The 15,775-nt window shown below is 41.1% G+C and overlaps 1 protein-coding gene across 3 annotated transcripts in view; it reads left to right on the top strand.

Annotated features, from left to right (window-relative positions):
- The window catches only part of CENPF (centromere protein F), a 59,869-nt gene extending 45,506 nt beyond the window's left edge, over positions 1-14,363 (top strand). For 2 of the 3 annotated variants that reach the window (XM_036827130.1, XM_036827138.1), the window contains exons 15-20: positions 1,950-2,126; positions 2,473-2,634; positions 4,900-5,062; positions 6,282-6,758; positions 8,189-8,367; positions 13,384-13,587. In XM_036827130.1, coding sequence (XP_036683025.1) covers positions 1,950-2,126; positions 2,473-2,634; positions 4,900-5,062; positions 6,282-6,758; positions 8,189-8,367; positions 13,384-13,587 — 1,362 coding nt within the window. Of the gene's footprint in view, positions 1-1,949; positions 2,127-2,472; positions 2,635-4,899; positions 5,063-6,281; positions 6,759-8,188; positions 8,368-13,383 lie in introns of all 3 variants that reach the window. The other variant, XM_036827121.1, reaches the window with a different exon arrangement.
- Positions 14,364-15,775: the final 1,412 nt, after the last annotated feature.

The raw sequence follows: 15,775 nt of genomic DNA, 5'->3' as shown, positions 1-15,775 counted from the left end.
AAAGGAAAGCTATGTGTTCAGCCTCAAGGCCATACATATGAGTGTGTTAGTCTGCAATGGCTTTATTCATTCTATAAACACGGCTAAGGTCAGAGGATAGAATGGTGAGCGATAGCTGTCCTGTGGTTCTTCCTGCACTCATAGAACTTACCATCTTGACATACAATAAATCATTAAATAGGAAATATATCAAATAATCATAAACTGTTAAGTGCTATAAAGGAAGCAAGATTCTTCACTGCAGAATATTTGGGAAGTGGAGTGTGGGGTAAGGAGGAACCTAATTTAGATGGGGTGGTCAGAGAATGTCACGTGCAAGGCAAGGAGTCAGCCATGTGAAGAACAGGGCAGACAAAGGAGCCTTCTAGGTCTAGAAAGCAGTGTGATAGCATCTCTGAAATTAGAAAGATCTTTGTACATTTTAGAAATGGAAAGGAAGCCATTGTGCCTTGAGTCAGATGGAAAATAATAGGAAAGAAGGTTGGAGCAGTAGAAAGGCATGGTAGAGAACTGGAGTAGAATCTAAAGTGACACCAAATACATGAGGCTGGAGATTGAAGGGAACGTTTAAGGTGGATACATGAATTTGGCTAGTTCAGAATATAGGTAGTGTTTAAAAATCATGGGAATGGTAGAAAATATAGATGGAGAAGAGAAGATGGCTCAGGGCCTAGCCCAGATGCCCTCCAGCATGTAGGGTGAGATGGAGGAGGAAGAGCCAGCAGAGAAACTGAGAAGACGAGATGAGGCAAACCAGGAGAGTGTCATGTTCTAGAAGCCACGCATGCAGGCTCTCTCAAGACCGAAGGAGTGGTCAGCGGCAGCAGATTCTACTTGGAGGTCGCATGAGATGAGGGCTGAAGAGTGCTCCTCGGGTTTGCAACATGGAGCTTAACGACGCCGTGAAAAGCCATTTCAGGAGGAGCTGGGATGAAAGCAGGTTGGAGTGGGTTGAGGAGTGAATGGTTGATGAGGAAGTGGACACAGCATGTATATAAACACGTATAGAAACAGCTGTTTGGGGTCAGGCACGGAGAAGCCAGATACCTCTAGGGCTGCAGTGTTGATAGTCCTGCACGGTGAAGGGAGAGAAGGGCAGAAGGGTGGGGGGCATTGGGAAGGAAATTCTTAAACTGATAGAAGATGGAACCTAAGCTGGCCAAGGAAGAAAACGTAAGTCTGGAGGGGCTTGAGTGTGAAGGTGGTGGTGATACTGCTGATGAAGTCAAGAAATTACTGCACTAGAAGTACTTAAATAAGTGAGCCTGGGAGCCTAGGAGGGTTTGGTCCAGAGTGTTTCAGTAGCGAAGTCAAGGTTTCAGAGATTCTATGTTCCCCATGGATGTAACCTTGGGCTGGAGCAAAGGAAATTGCCACTGGAGGTGAAATCGCCATTTAAAGTGAATACAGTCATCCCTTGGTATCCACGGGGCATTGGTTCCAGGCCCTCCACAGATTCCAAAATCCGCAGATGCTCAAGTCCCTTATATAAAATGGCATAGTGTTTGCATATCACCTGCACACATGCTCCTGTATACTTTAAGTCATCTCTACATTAGTTAAAATACCTAATACTACCTAAATAGTTGTAAATACAATGTTAATGCTGTGTAAAAAGTTGCTGGTACACAGCAAATTCAAGTTTGGCTTTTTGGAAATTTCTGGAATTTGTGTTTTGGAATATTTTTGTTCTGTAGTTGGTTGAATCAGTGAATGTGAAATCTGGGGAAACAGAGTGTCAACTGTACATTGCTAAGGATTATAGCACTAATTCTATATAGATTGTCTTGCCTGTACACTATGACAGGCAAGACAGCACTCAGTACTCAGTATTTTCTAGATATTGATATATATAACCAGTACTCAGTATTCAATATTTTCTAGATGTTGATACATATATATCCAGGTTCTTAATTATCTTCCCATGATTTTATTATTTTTCTCATTAGGGTCAACTGAAAGAGCTCATGCTAGAAAATAGTGAACTGAAGAAGAGTTTGGATTGTGTACACAAAGACCAGATGGAAAAGCAAGGGAAGATGAGAGAAGAAATAGCTGAATATCAGCTACGGCTTCAGGAAGCTGAAAAGAAACACCAGGCTTTGCTTCTGGATATAAACAAACAGGTAAAAATGTGTGGTCTGGTGACTGGGGGAACTGGAGAGAGTGTGTTGACCATGGTGATGAGGCATTTTTTCCAAGAAGGTCAGTGTTCTGCATTATTATTATGACATATAATCCTGTGAACATCCCATCCTATTAAGTTCCCTATCTTTCCCCCAGTTACTTGCACATGTCTTATTTTATGACTTGATTTTTTTTAAAATACATTTCCGTCTTGGAGTAGAATAGTAAGGGAGTTGCAAAGACCATTTGAAATGGTCCCCGGAACAGCAGTTTTCTTTTTTGTTTGTTTTCCTTACAATATTTGCACCTGAGCCTCCTGGCTAAAGTAACATTTTTCTGCCCTAGTATGAAATGGAAATCCAGACATATCGAGAGAAATTGACTTCTAAGGAAGAATGTCTCAGCTCACAGAAGGTGGAGATAGACCTCTTAAAGTCCAGTAAAGAAGAACTCAATAATTCTTTGAAAGTGACCACTGAGATTTTAGAAGAATTGAAGAAAACCAAGGTATGGTCACTTATCATTACTTCATGACTTAGAATGGTTCATACATCTAACAGTGGTTTTAACAGTATGAAATTAAGTGCTTTCATTTTAATTTTCACGGAAAAAGTTTTTTGTAATCATAAATAATATCATTCATCAGTTTTCTGCTGAGTTTTTTTAAAAAATTAGAGGATAGCCTGCAGTTCCATAGCTTGAATAAACTTCATTCATTGCTCAGTGAATCCTCTCAAAGTAGAGGATGTCAGACTTCTTGAGATGGATATGAAGATCAAGCCAATAACAGATCAGGGCAGGCCCCTCCAGGTGTGGATAATAATAATTTGGTGGTGAAAGTCTTGCATGACTGGTCTTCAGGTTCATTGCTGTCACCAAACCCACTTTACCATGGCTTATGGGGACATCAAGGTGAGCCAAGCACTTGGTCAGGTACACGCATGTGTATGTTCTCCTTTTCTTTTCCATGCAAGGAACATAAAACTTTTTTCTTTACAAAAAAAAAGGAGGTGAGCCCTAATCTCAGTATTGTTAGACTGTAGAAGGTGCTACAGTAATTCTACCTGGAGAGGGAGGCTGTTTTGATACCCACAAAATTCTTTTCATAAAACGAATACCATCCAGAATGTAAAATATAAACCTGGAAAATAAATATTTTTCAGTAAAGGTCAGAAAACTAGGCATAGATTTCTTATGTTTACAGCTCTTATACAATTATCAAGGTGAAGGAAATATACCAATAAAATACAAACTAAGTGCAAAATAACATTAATGATCAATAATGTTCTGTTGCTACAAAATGAGAGATGTTAGGTTTAATAACAAGACAGAAGTAGCTTCAGGTCTACGTTTTAATTTACTCACTTTCTCCTTTTTTTTAATCTTCGACAGTTGTACTGTGGGGAATGTCTATTTATATATATGCCGTGTACAAAATGGTACATTGTTAGTTGAGTCTATACAAATCTTATATAATTTTAATGAAGTAGATGTTGATAAGCATTGTTTTATTTATTTATTTATTTAGGCTGCTCTGGGTCTTAGTTATGGCACGTGGGACCTTCATTGCAGCATGCAGGATCTTTAGTTGCGGCATGCGGGCTTCTTAGTTGCGGCATGCATGTGGAATCTAGTTCCCTGACCAGGGATCGAACCCAGGCCCCCTGCATTGGGAGCATGGAGGGCTACCCACTGGACCACCAGGGAAGCCCCAGCATTGTTGAAATTGAATTAAATCTATCTCTAATCCAATTACTGTTGGAATCAGAAATAGAAAGTTCTGAAAGTGCAGATTTACTGCAACATTGCTAATAAATTATTTCAAGGTGAAATGTGCAAAGAATGAAATCTACTTGTAACATGAATGCGATGCTCAGGTTCTTCTTTTTTTTTTTTTTTTTAATAGTTTGGTCTGCCTTTATATGTTCATGATCTCTTATCAGAAACTCTTAGAGCTAGATTGTTTTACAATTCTGCATTTCTTAGATATTGCATAATGCAATGCATATGCCACATATTACATAATGTCCCATCAGAATCTTGGGGTAATACTTCATAATCAAATTCATATTTCTACAGCAAAATGTATGAATATTTTTACAAGGTGGGATAAATAAAGGAATAAATTCCTTCATATCTGTTCAAGTCAAGTTTTGCCTAGAAATCATTTTCAGAGCTTTTTTTTTGATTTTGCAATTGTGCTTAAGGAACTGTGAACATGTGCTACTGAGAAGTGCTTGATGACATAATTCTGCCACCGTTCTATTCACTTTTTGTTTGAGCTGCTATAAAATTTAAATTTGTGTTGTAAACGATAATACCATTTGGCCTTAAATTTGTGTGGTGAGCCGTAGTATCACTTGGTGTGACTAAACGAATGCCATCTGAGGTACTGAAATTGTGCGACAGCACAGATCACAAAAGGGAACAATTCTGTCATCTAGAGTGTTTGGCCTACCAAGAATATGTGCATGGACCCTTGGCCCCTACCTCCCGGTGTGATTCCTATTGGATAAACACAGACATAGTGGGCTACTTAATAGGGCATTATATTAAGAACTGTGACTGATGCTTGCTGATACTAAGAAAGGGAGTGACAAAACCACAGTGTCTACTGGGGGGACTTAGGACACTGAGCAGAGAAGACGAATTGTTTTGAAGATAATAGTTCTTAAATTTACAGCATATGATTCTTAATTATATCTTATTATTTTTCCATATGTATATGAAAAGCAATTCAAGGTTTTAAGTGGAATTACTTCTGTTTTGTAGATGGAAAATCTAAAATATGCAGATAAGTTGAAGAAGGAAAACGATCGTGCCCAGGGGAAAATAAAGTTGTTGATCAAATCCTGTAAACAGCTGGAAGAAGAAAAGGAGATGTTGCAGAAAGAGGTGTCTCATCTTGAAGCTGCACAAGAGAAACAGAAAGCAGGTGGGTGTTAACTGGGTAAATCAGTGAACCCAAACTGTCTTCCACTAGTGAATCATACACGTATGGTGTGTCTCCATGGGAAGTGTCGTTAGTGCCCTGTTCTATGACTGCATGCTGATTTTCAGCAGTTAGCCATTTTCCAATTTCAGAATTTTGTGCTTAGCTTGGGGTCATTAATAGGATTCAGAATGAAGCCTGCATTTTAAAAATAGAATTATTGCATCTTCTGTTCTATAAAACATACAAAGAACTGGTAGCCCTTTCTGCCAACGAGCCTTTCCAAGAAGAGTTTTTCATGTGGATGTCCATGATGTAGTTCTAATGTAAAGGAAGACTGGCATCTGAGCTGGCATTGGTAATTTATAAACAGCTGATTCTGGTTGTCCTTGGCCCATCCTGGTGGGTCAACTAAATGGAAGGGTTGAGGGCTATATTTTTGGGTGTGGAGGTGAAATAAAAAAGAAATGACAACTCTTCCTGTCACTTTTCTCGACGTATGCCCCCAGAGTGGAATGCTTTTTCTGTGTGGATAGATGATGGCAAGCATAGTATAAGTGGCTCTTCTGGACCATACATAAATTGGCACGGGTGGGAGGTCAACAGTCTTGCCTGCTGAGAAGAGTACTCAGAATGGATCGGGGCTCCAGGGAGTTTCTCTAATGGAATCAGTGCCAACCAGGCAGCTATAAGTTACTGAGACCTCTTCCCTTATAGTATCCCTCAAGCCCTTGTCCATCAGATCCTCCATTGCCTCCAAATGGTTTTCAGAACTTCTTTGGCCTTGTCTTGTCACTGGCCCCTTCCTATCTCCCAAAGCCATTACAGCAGTGACTTTATATTCTCTGTCGACTTTTACTGTTCATTCCCTTACAATAGAAAGGATGGACAGGGGAAAATCGGGGATGTAATAAATTAATTCATTTGATGTCATATGATAACTACAAGAAGGTTTGATGGATTGGCTGAAATATGAGTTTGGGATTTTGGTGGGTTATGTTTAAGCTATCCCAATAAGTATATAACTCACTAGAATATGTATGTTGATATGATCCCTCCCAAACAAGAACTATAAGAACATATACAGATAGATCTTCCGCCACTCTTCCCAAAAAAAAAAAAATCAAGAAGCAAGTCTAAGGTTAACTGCTTGCTGATTGATGCCCAGTGTTAATCAGAGAAGCGTCAAGTTACAAATGTTGTGTCGTTTTATTTTTGACAGGTACTGTTGTGGATGTTAATGTTGATGAATTAATGACCGAGATGAAAGAACTGAAAGAAACCCTTGAAGAAAAAACCAAGGAGGCAGACGAATACCTGGATAAATACTGTTCCCTGCTTATAAGCCATGAGAAATTAGAGAAAGCCAAAGAGATGTTAGAAACACAGGTTGCCCGTCTGAGTTCACAACAATGTAAAGTTAATCTTCGAAGTTCTCTTTCGCTGAATTCAGTTGTTCCAGCACCATCCCCAGTCCCTTCTGCTACTGAAAAGAAGTTATCATCTGGCCAAAATAAAGCTTCAGGCAAAAGGCAGAGGTCCGGTGGGATTCGGGAGGATGGGGGAGAAACCACACCTTCTACACCAGAGAAATTTTCTAAAAAAAGCAGGAAAGCGGTCAAAAGTGGTATTCACCCTGCAGAGGACGCAGAAGACGCTGAGCCTGAGCCAGAGGGACTTCCAGAAGTTGTAAAGAAAGGTACTCATAATTCAAAAAGTATTTGTGTTCTTTTGAAAGTGCTCATAAAAATTCACATACAAAAAGACAGAAGCATTTATTTTTTAGGTTATTGCATAACAGTACTCATTGACCTTCAGAAGCAATAGTCCACTGTTAAACTGGTTAGGTATATACTTTCTTTTCTGTCATGAGAGAATGGCTAAGATCTAATTACTCATGTCACAGTACCAAAAGTACTAGGAGATTTGAAAAATGGCTGTCAAAAACCTGTTTAGAAATTGGTATTTCTGTGTTGAAAAATCCCCAAATCAAAGACACCCTTCGAGCTATCCCACCTTTAGTCATGTGTGACCCACGTAGTGGGTGAGCTAGAGGATGGGCCTGATGATGCTGGACCCCTGGCTGAAGCCACTTACCACTTTTTTTTTTAAAACCCACCGGTCCTCCAAGTGCGGACCAGAGATTGGGGGCCAGTCTAGGAACGTTTGTTACACTGCTCCATGATCAAAACAATGTATAGAAATCAAGAGTAAGAGTTTGAAATTTTCATAGCCCTTTGCTATTGTTGCAACATTCAAGCACATAATCAGTTTTCTATTAGATTCATTCTTATTGTACTATACAAAAGTATCATTCCACAGCAGATGGGAAATTACTTCCCACCCCTCCCCCACAAAATATCAAAACCGATTTTTTGCCATAGATAATTTGAGAAGCACTGTTCTGAGTAACTCTAGCCCTTAGGAAATCTAACCCCTAAATATTTAGCTATCTCTTTCTCGTTTCTGTTTTTTATTTGTAGTTAAAGGGTTAAAAACAAAGCAAAAACGCATGCTGCTGTAGTTACTTTAATGCTGTGTGTGACATGCTTTCTTTAAGTATCCTTGGCATTGCCCTTCTCCTCTCGGTCATCACAGGTCCTGTCAGTTCCCTCTGTGGAAGGAGATGAGGAGTGCAGAGCAAGGTCAAATCTTTCCTCCCACCTAGTTTTTCTACCTGAGTGTAGTTACCTCAAGTAGCTGTTACCATTTCACATTTTCCCCCTTTCAACAAGAGCAGACCTTTTCTTTTATCTCTTTCCTTTCCATTTCACCCATTTTTTCCCCCTCTAATCCAAATCTTACAGGAAGGCCTGCTGGTGTGTTCTTCTTAGAAAAGTGCGAGTTAAGACATCCACATAAAAGGAGCAGGAAGAATTTTTTCTGTTTAATGTTATTTTCCCCATGTGGTTTCTTATGTTTCTAATAAGAAAAAAACCTGTTAGTGATTTATTCAATTTGATGACTACAGGGTAACTATGAATAAAGTGTGTCCATTGTCCACTGTGGCTAGGAGAAAGTGTTTTCGGAGTCACCCTTATCCTTGCTCAAACTTCACCTAGTGAATAGTACTCCCACCGTAGGTAGAATTGGAGCCAGCAGTGTTGACTGTCAGCTTTTTGCCTTTAGGGTTTGCCGACATCCCAACAGGAAAGAGTAGCCCATACATCCTGCGGAGAACAACCATGGTGACAAGGACCAGCCCCCGCCTTGCTGCGCAGAAGTTAGCACCATCCCCCCTAAGTCTCGACAAAGAAAATCTCACTGAGACCTCCAAATCAACAGCTGGTGGCAGCAGATCACAAAAGGTAAACTACAGTGAACATGTATCTACCGTTTGAAATCCAGGAAATGACAGCATTATCTGGGCGAGGGTTTGACACTGCGCCCTCTGACTCAGGAGCTCTTCAAAGTCTGACCTTCTCCCTGGGGTATAAAGAAGTCAGTAGTGAGGAAAGTGGCGAGCAGATGCGAGGATAAACATCACATTACCCTGCCGCACAATCTTGTCCTTGACCCAGCGGCCACTTATAAATCGTTTGACGGGAATTGGCGTTGTTAGATCAGAACTCAAAGGGTCCGTAAGAAAGTTTCGGGCAGTACCATCGAAGGGTTTGGCACGGGTACTGGTCATTGCTTGCTTCACAGTTTTCCCTCTCACCCATCTGCCCCCCAGCTGCTGACTCTTTGTGTTTTATCATTCCTTTACTTTCCTACAAAAAGCACATATTTCAGTAGATGTCTGGAGAAAGTAGCTCTGTTTATATGGATGTCTCTATTTTGATTGTTGAGGGTAGGGAGGGCTGGGATCTTAGGGACCTCTCTGCACCTTGCAAACAGCCCAGTCACGTTATTTAAAGCATAGAGGGTATTTGCTTCACAGATCTTTGTCCCATTACAATAATCCATACCAGCATCTACCACTTATGTATGCAAAGTATATGTATTTTATGGAACTCAAGTTTTATTTTCTTATTTTATTGTACTCTCCTAGTAAGTAGTATTATAAAAGGAGGAAGAAAGTAAGACTTACAAAGATTGAACCTGCCCAGACTTAACACCGACTCTCTCTCTCAGCTCCAGTCTTGCTCTTTTCCCATTGTTTCTCAAACTAGGGATTGCAGGAATCTTGTTGGAAGTTTCTAGAATGGCTCACAGATTTTTTTTTTTTAATGTTGTGATTTTACTTTGATTGCTTACTTGTCAGAGTTTAAGTATTCAATATGATTACCTTGAACCAGCCAACAAAGCTTTGAAAGTGTAGTAATCCTATTTGTGTAATGTAGTAATTCTTAAGTGGGCAGGCATGCTCCTCAGTAGGATTTTAGACACCAAATACAAAGACACTGGTGATTAGTTATATCAAAGCAAGAACATATATGCACATTTGCTATGTTGATGTATAAGGGCTTTAAGGATTAAGGAATTTATGCCTACTATTAAGTTTGTTCATAACTTACATTATAATAAAAATTTGATTAACTCAGGAGTGAGGAAGAAGGGTCTGAGGTTTTCTTTCACTCATTAAAATGGGCCCATTCATGCCTTGTATTAGAAATATTCTACTATTTTGTGCAAATTTCTTCCCCATCCCCACCCCTCCACCCACCTTTCTCTCTCTCTTTTTTTTTTTTCTCACTCACTCACTCACTCACTCACATTTGGATTTCACTTTTGGATGCTGGTAGCAATCGAACACTGAAGAGTACACTGGAGTAGGTCCTGACTTTCCAAGGGACCATAAGAACAGCTTCTTTTCCATAAAGCAACTAGCACCTTTAAAGAGTGAAAGCTTCCAGGTTTGACTAAAGCTATTAACCACAAGCGAATTCCTGAAATGAAGTATTTGGCTCTTTTAGAACAGGAAATCATGACACATAGGTAGTACCCTGTACCTCCTGCTATTTCACGGCAGCTCACTTCACTGTAATCACTTGCCTAAATATCTGCCCTCTGAGTTCCAGTATGACTTCTGTGATGTTCCTGGTTATGTTCACAGTTTACCTGTGTCCTCGTGTCTAATACAGATATTTGTTGAATGAATGGAGCTGTGAATGTCCTGAAGTGATTGCAATAATAGATGTTTAAAGGTGTGTTAGGAAATCACCTCACGAAATCATCATATGGGTCATTTGTCCCTTCTTTCATGAGGAATTGATGTTAAAGCAGTTTCCATGTGGAGTTTAGACTTACTATCTAAGAAAGAGAGCTTTGCACGCTAGGGGGCCTGCTCTCCACGCTGCTGTCGCATCTGCTGAGGACAGAGCGATAACCATGGCTGCCTGCAGACTTGTGTGCTTGCCTTAGCTACACGCTGCAGTGGGCACCAGCGGTTATGAATTGCTAAGCAATTTTGTGCACTTGTGCACGTGAATGGAGGGTGGTTCCTCTTGAAAGAAGTTTATAGGGGACTTCATGATTAGATGCAAGCCTTTGAAACCCGGCCTACTGATTTTTTTTTTTATATATATAAATTTATTTATTTAATTTATTTATTTTTGGCTGTATTGGGTCTTCGTTGCTGCGCGCAGGCTTTCTCTAGTTGAGGCGAGCGGGGGCTACTCTTCGTTGCGGTGCGCAGGCTTCTCATTGCGGTGGCTTCTCTTGCTGTGGAGCACAGGCTCTAGGCGCATGGGCTTCAGTAGTTGCGGCACGCGGGCTCAGTAGTTGTGGCTCACGGGCTCTGGAGCACAGGCTCAGTAGTTGTGGTGCACGGGCTTCGTTCCTCCGCGGTGTGTGGGATCTTCCTGGACCAGGGATCGAACCCGTGCCCCCTGTGTTGGCAGGCGGATTCTCAACCACTGTGCCACCAGAGAAGCCCCAGCCTATTGATTTTTAATTTAATTCAGCATTTTCTGAATCACCTTATAAAATGCTTGCCTCATCTGTTGAGCATATTTCATCATTCAGTTTGAAAAAAGAGAGAGCGAGGTGTCATTTCCTAAAGCAGTTGTTTAGAAACTTGGGATTATGAGCCTTCGCCTGAAGTCACTGGCTCAGTGTTGAGAGATTTCCTAGATCGTTTAACGGAACCTTTAGTGACATCTGACAAGTTCAAAGGGGAACATGGGTAAAATGCAGGTTAGGTGAGGATTGTTCTCTGTTATGTCTCTGGGATGAATAAGCCCAGAGCTCCCAGTTTGCTGGGAACAAGGGAGTCGTGATTGTGTGTAGACTTGATCTGAATCTGGGGTTGGTAGTCAGCTCCAGAGGAACATCCACTAATTGTAGAAGATGATGGTGAGGCCGTCACCACAGAGTCGGTCAGCAGTTTCGTGGGGTCTTAGCCATTATTCCTACTAATGAGGTTCATTTCCAATGAGCCATTTGCATACCTGACCTCTCCCCACTGTGGCTGCAGACACAGTCTGTAAGACAGTTAGGGCATGGGTGCACTTAACAGCTTAAGTACCTGGTAAGTCCGACCTCACCTAGTTATGGATAGGTCTGAGGCTAACTAACCAACCTGAGGATCAAATCCAGAGTGTAAACTCTGATCACCGGCTACAGTTTCCTCATTCAGAATCAAAGAAATTGAGTCTAGAGGGGGAGGCCAAAGGGTGGACTTTGGCTATTTAACTGGGTTTCAGGAATTGAGTAGCTTAAATTCTCTTTCCCCAGCATGATCTCTCCACCCCCCACTCCCCCATCCCCCTGCTTTTAATGGTGAATCTAAAGGTTTGATTCTCCTGCATCTGTTGGGTTCAAGAGAAGTCTGTTTTTGTATCACTTTCTACTTTTAAAAAAAAGAGAGAAAAGAAAAGAAAGAGGAGTGCCAGTAAAACTCTGTTTTTTTTTTCCTTCAGCTTTCCATGGACAGTAATTTTCCATTAAGTCCTGAGCCTTCAAGGCTGCTCCTTTTAAATGTCCTGCACATCATCTGAGGCAGAGGCAAGCTTTCCAGGGATCTGATCTGTCGGCCAGATTTACTATGTTTTCTGTAATGAAGAGTATTTAGCTGCCTTTTAAGACCACGTACTTCCTATGGAAAGAATATAAACGGGGAAATAATTTCCATTCTTTCTTCTTACTGCTTCAGAAGGAGGTCACCGGCAATCCGTTGCGCAGGGAGTGATGTGTCCCATAGCCGCTTCTCAGACTTGGTACTGAGCACGTTTCACCCTTGTTAAGAGTCCTTCCTCTTTTTCTTTTACAAATCTTCCTACCTGAATTGTCTGCTCTTGCCTTTCGCTTTGGTTAAGTGACGTTTTTCTGTGCTTCCTCTGTCTTGCTCCTCTTTCTCTTTCCCGACCCCATATCTTTTTTCGCTACCGTGGAAACCTCAAAAAAATCTCGACTTCACCAGCTACCCTGCCCTTTCATCTACTTCTTTTTTTTTTTTAATTTTTTTTTATTTATTTATTTTTGGCTGCGTTGGGTCTTCGTTTCTGTGCGAGGGCTTTCTCTAGTTGCGGCAAGCGGGGGCCACTGCTCATCGCGGTGCGCGGGCCTCTCACTGTCATGGCCTCTCTTGTTGCGGAGCACAGGCTCCAGACGCGCAGGCTCAGTAGTTGTGGCTCACGGGTCTAGTTGCTCCGCGGCACGTGGGATCTTCCCAGATCAGGGCTCGAACCCGTGTTCCCTGTATTGGCAGGCAGATTCTCAACCACTGCGCCACCAGGGAAGCCCTCATCTACTTCTTAAAGTCTCACATTTTTGAGATTCCCTCTTTCTCTTAAAAGGCAGGACATCAGAAAGGGAATTTACTTTTTTCTGGACTTTATTATTAGATAGCTGCCCTTCTGCCATAAACCAAATATGGAAATAAAACAACAATGTAAGGGGAATGATTAAAATGCTGGTATGTGAGGAGGAGGCTCTAGGTCTTTTAAATGTTGTAAATAAAGCTTCCACTCTATGAAGGTGGTATTACTCATCTGGAATACGTTCATTTGAATGACAGCAGGGGCTCAGATAAGATAAATGGAAGCTGCTTTGGGTTCTTATTTAGGCAAATATTGAATGTTTGCCAGGTAGGCATATTCTGGGCACTATGGACGCAAAGGTAAAGAGGACATAGTCTTTGCCCTCAAAGAGCGTACCTTCTGACCTGAGAATGTCACACTGGCCTTGGGAGTGAGTTTGCGGCCGTCAGAGGTGTCAAGGGAAGCTTGCAAGGCGGCTGGTCAGAGGTTGTGTCCGACCCTTTTCTCTAGCTTCTCTGTTAGATGGGGGCCTGTTTTCAGGGAAGAAGAAAGTAAAACTGTGTATAACTCCTAGAAGAAGAATTTAACTTCAAATTTGGTGATCTAAGTGCTTGATTTTTCACGTTGTAGAAATGTGAACGGGATTTTAAACCTCTAACAACGACGCTTGTGTTGCAGGTCAAGGTTACTCAACAGAGCCCAGTGGATTCAGGCACTGCCCTCCGAGAACCCACCACCAGATCTCTCTCCATCAGTAACTTTCCTGAGAGAAGTTCGGCTGACAGCCCCAGGGAGGGCCTGAGGGCCAGGCAAGGCCGGCTGGCTCCCAGCCCAGAAGCTGGCCCCGAGTCCAAGGGCAGTGAGAACTGTAGGGTCCAGTAGAAGGGCCCTTGTGTGTCAGCACCCCTGGAAGGTGGCTGTAGTTGAATAGAAGGCAGTGCGTCTGTGGGGTTTTTCTTTATTCAGGGAGCACATTATCAGAGGGAAGAAAACAATTCCTTATAAATCTAAATATGTTGGACTCTTTAGATCTCCCCCTGTATAACAGTTAGAAAAGTTTGGAAGCACTGATTACCTCTTCATTGATATTCCTCTTCTGTAATGTATAATAGTCCTGTATAAAGCTTTTTGGTAATGTTAACACAAATGGCAAGCACTATATAACAACTCCTGTTTCTATGTGGATTTTTACACTGAAAAAATGCAAAACATTTTTTACTTGCAACAGACAGCTCCCAGGAAAATGTAAACTTGCTTTATGGTATTTCCTTTCTATAGTGTTAAGCATGAAATAATTTTAGATCAAGAATTTCTTTGAGTTGAATAAAACAAAAGAAAACAATGTTATATGTTTTCAAGGAAAACATGCACACAAATACATATGTGGGTGTGTCCCTCCTCTTTCAATGTGTTTTCTAAATCTTGGCTTATATAACCTGTACATACTTGTGTGTGGGGTAGTGGGAGTTGTGTGTTGATTTCCAATTACCCTGGCTGCAGACTCCTCAGAAGTGTAGCATATCGAATTTTCTGTCATTGTGCTGTTTCTGTTGAAGACCAATTTGTTGCAGTATTTTGGTATGCATTCTGATAAATGGTGATCTTCTATTAAAATATGGCATTTTTTTCTATTAAAAAATTCACCTTTGTTTTCTGTATAAATGATTCCTAAATATAAATATACTATGAACATTGGTACCATTTCTTGCTAATTTCACCAGCCTCTTATAAAAGTAAAAATGTTTTAACAAACGATACTACTATATTTAGTGAACGTATTCAGTTATATTACAAGATGTGATTTGGAATACGGGTCATGAAGATTATGTAGGCATATAATACGTCCAGCCAGCGCTTAGCACATTGTGTGTGCCCATTAAATCCCATCAGCAAGGATACAAGTATGTGGTATTTTCCAGCTCATTTACGGATGACAGGGCTTTGAAAATATGCAGGCATTATGAGCCATATCAGTTCCAAAAACTTTGGAACAAGTCCTTGTGTCCTTGAATCAGGGTAAAGATGTTTTCCAGGACATGAGCTAGTAAAAGATAATTTGCTCTTGACTTTCAGTTCAGATTGATGTGTAAACCTTGACAAATACTATCATTTATCTTTTAAAATTGTCCTTTGCCAGATGGCCTCTATTGTTGGATAATGCTTCAATAATATTAAGCTACTTAGCATTCATCCACTGAAAGTGGTATCCTGACTTTCCTCCTGTTTTTTCTGTTGCTCGAGGTTGTGGTCTGGTGCAATATCCTTATCATAAATCATCCCAAGGCTGCCATGTGCTCAAGGGCATGGCCCAGAGTAGACATTGCTGGGATCAGGCCATCAGCTTTCTTGGCTGTCTCCAGTTTTTGGAAGATTCCACTCAATAGGCCTGGCTGGGTGGTTTGGTGGGTCCTTGAAAGCATCTTCACCTTTTCCTAGGTGGACTGTCGTTGCTGTTCCTTGTTATAGGAAGTACTCAGCATGCCTTCCATTTTCATAATTGTGGAGAATTGTTCACAGTCTTATAAATGGACAGCCAGGACATTAAATATTCTTTTCCTTGAGCTAATAATACTTATTACACTAGGAGCTGAGCTGCATATAGGATGAAAACTAAATACACTACAGTCCCAACTCTGAAGTACCTAATAAGCCAGGTGAGTCACAAATAAGATCCCAGCTGACAAATCATATGGGGAAATAACCAAGTCCAGAGATCTAGGGATTTGATTCTCATCTGTACAATGAGGGGCTTGGTTGAGATGATTTTTCCCTCTTGAATATTCTGTAGGAACTGAGATGGCCCTTTGTGTTATTGGGAGTTATCAGGAGTCCAAAGGGGACTATGCTCTCCCTCCCACTTCTACTCACATAAGCTGCCTTCCCTTTAGAGGAAGGGGCTTTACGCTAAGTTCACTGACTAGAGAGAACACTGAGGGAATAGAACTTGGGTAGCTTCAGAAGAACCAGGCTGTTCGTTCTAATTAGAAAAACCTGAGGACCTGAAACTAGCATCCTACCTCCAGGTAGAGCTATGTATCTAATGGCACTATTCACTTGAGCTATGGCTCAG

Source organism: Balaenoptera musculus, chromosome 1 (assembly GCF_009873245.2).
Source record: "Balaenoptera musculus isolate JJ_BM4_2016_0621 chromosome 1, mBalMus1.pri.v3, whole genome shotgun sequence".
NCBI lineage: Eukaryota > Metazoa > Chordata > Mammalia > Artiodactyla > Balaenopteridae > Balaenoptera > Balaenoptera musculus.
The sequence above is the reverse complement of the archived record's forward strand: the minus strand, read 5'-3'. Positions and strand labels throughout refer to the sequence as shown.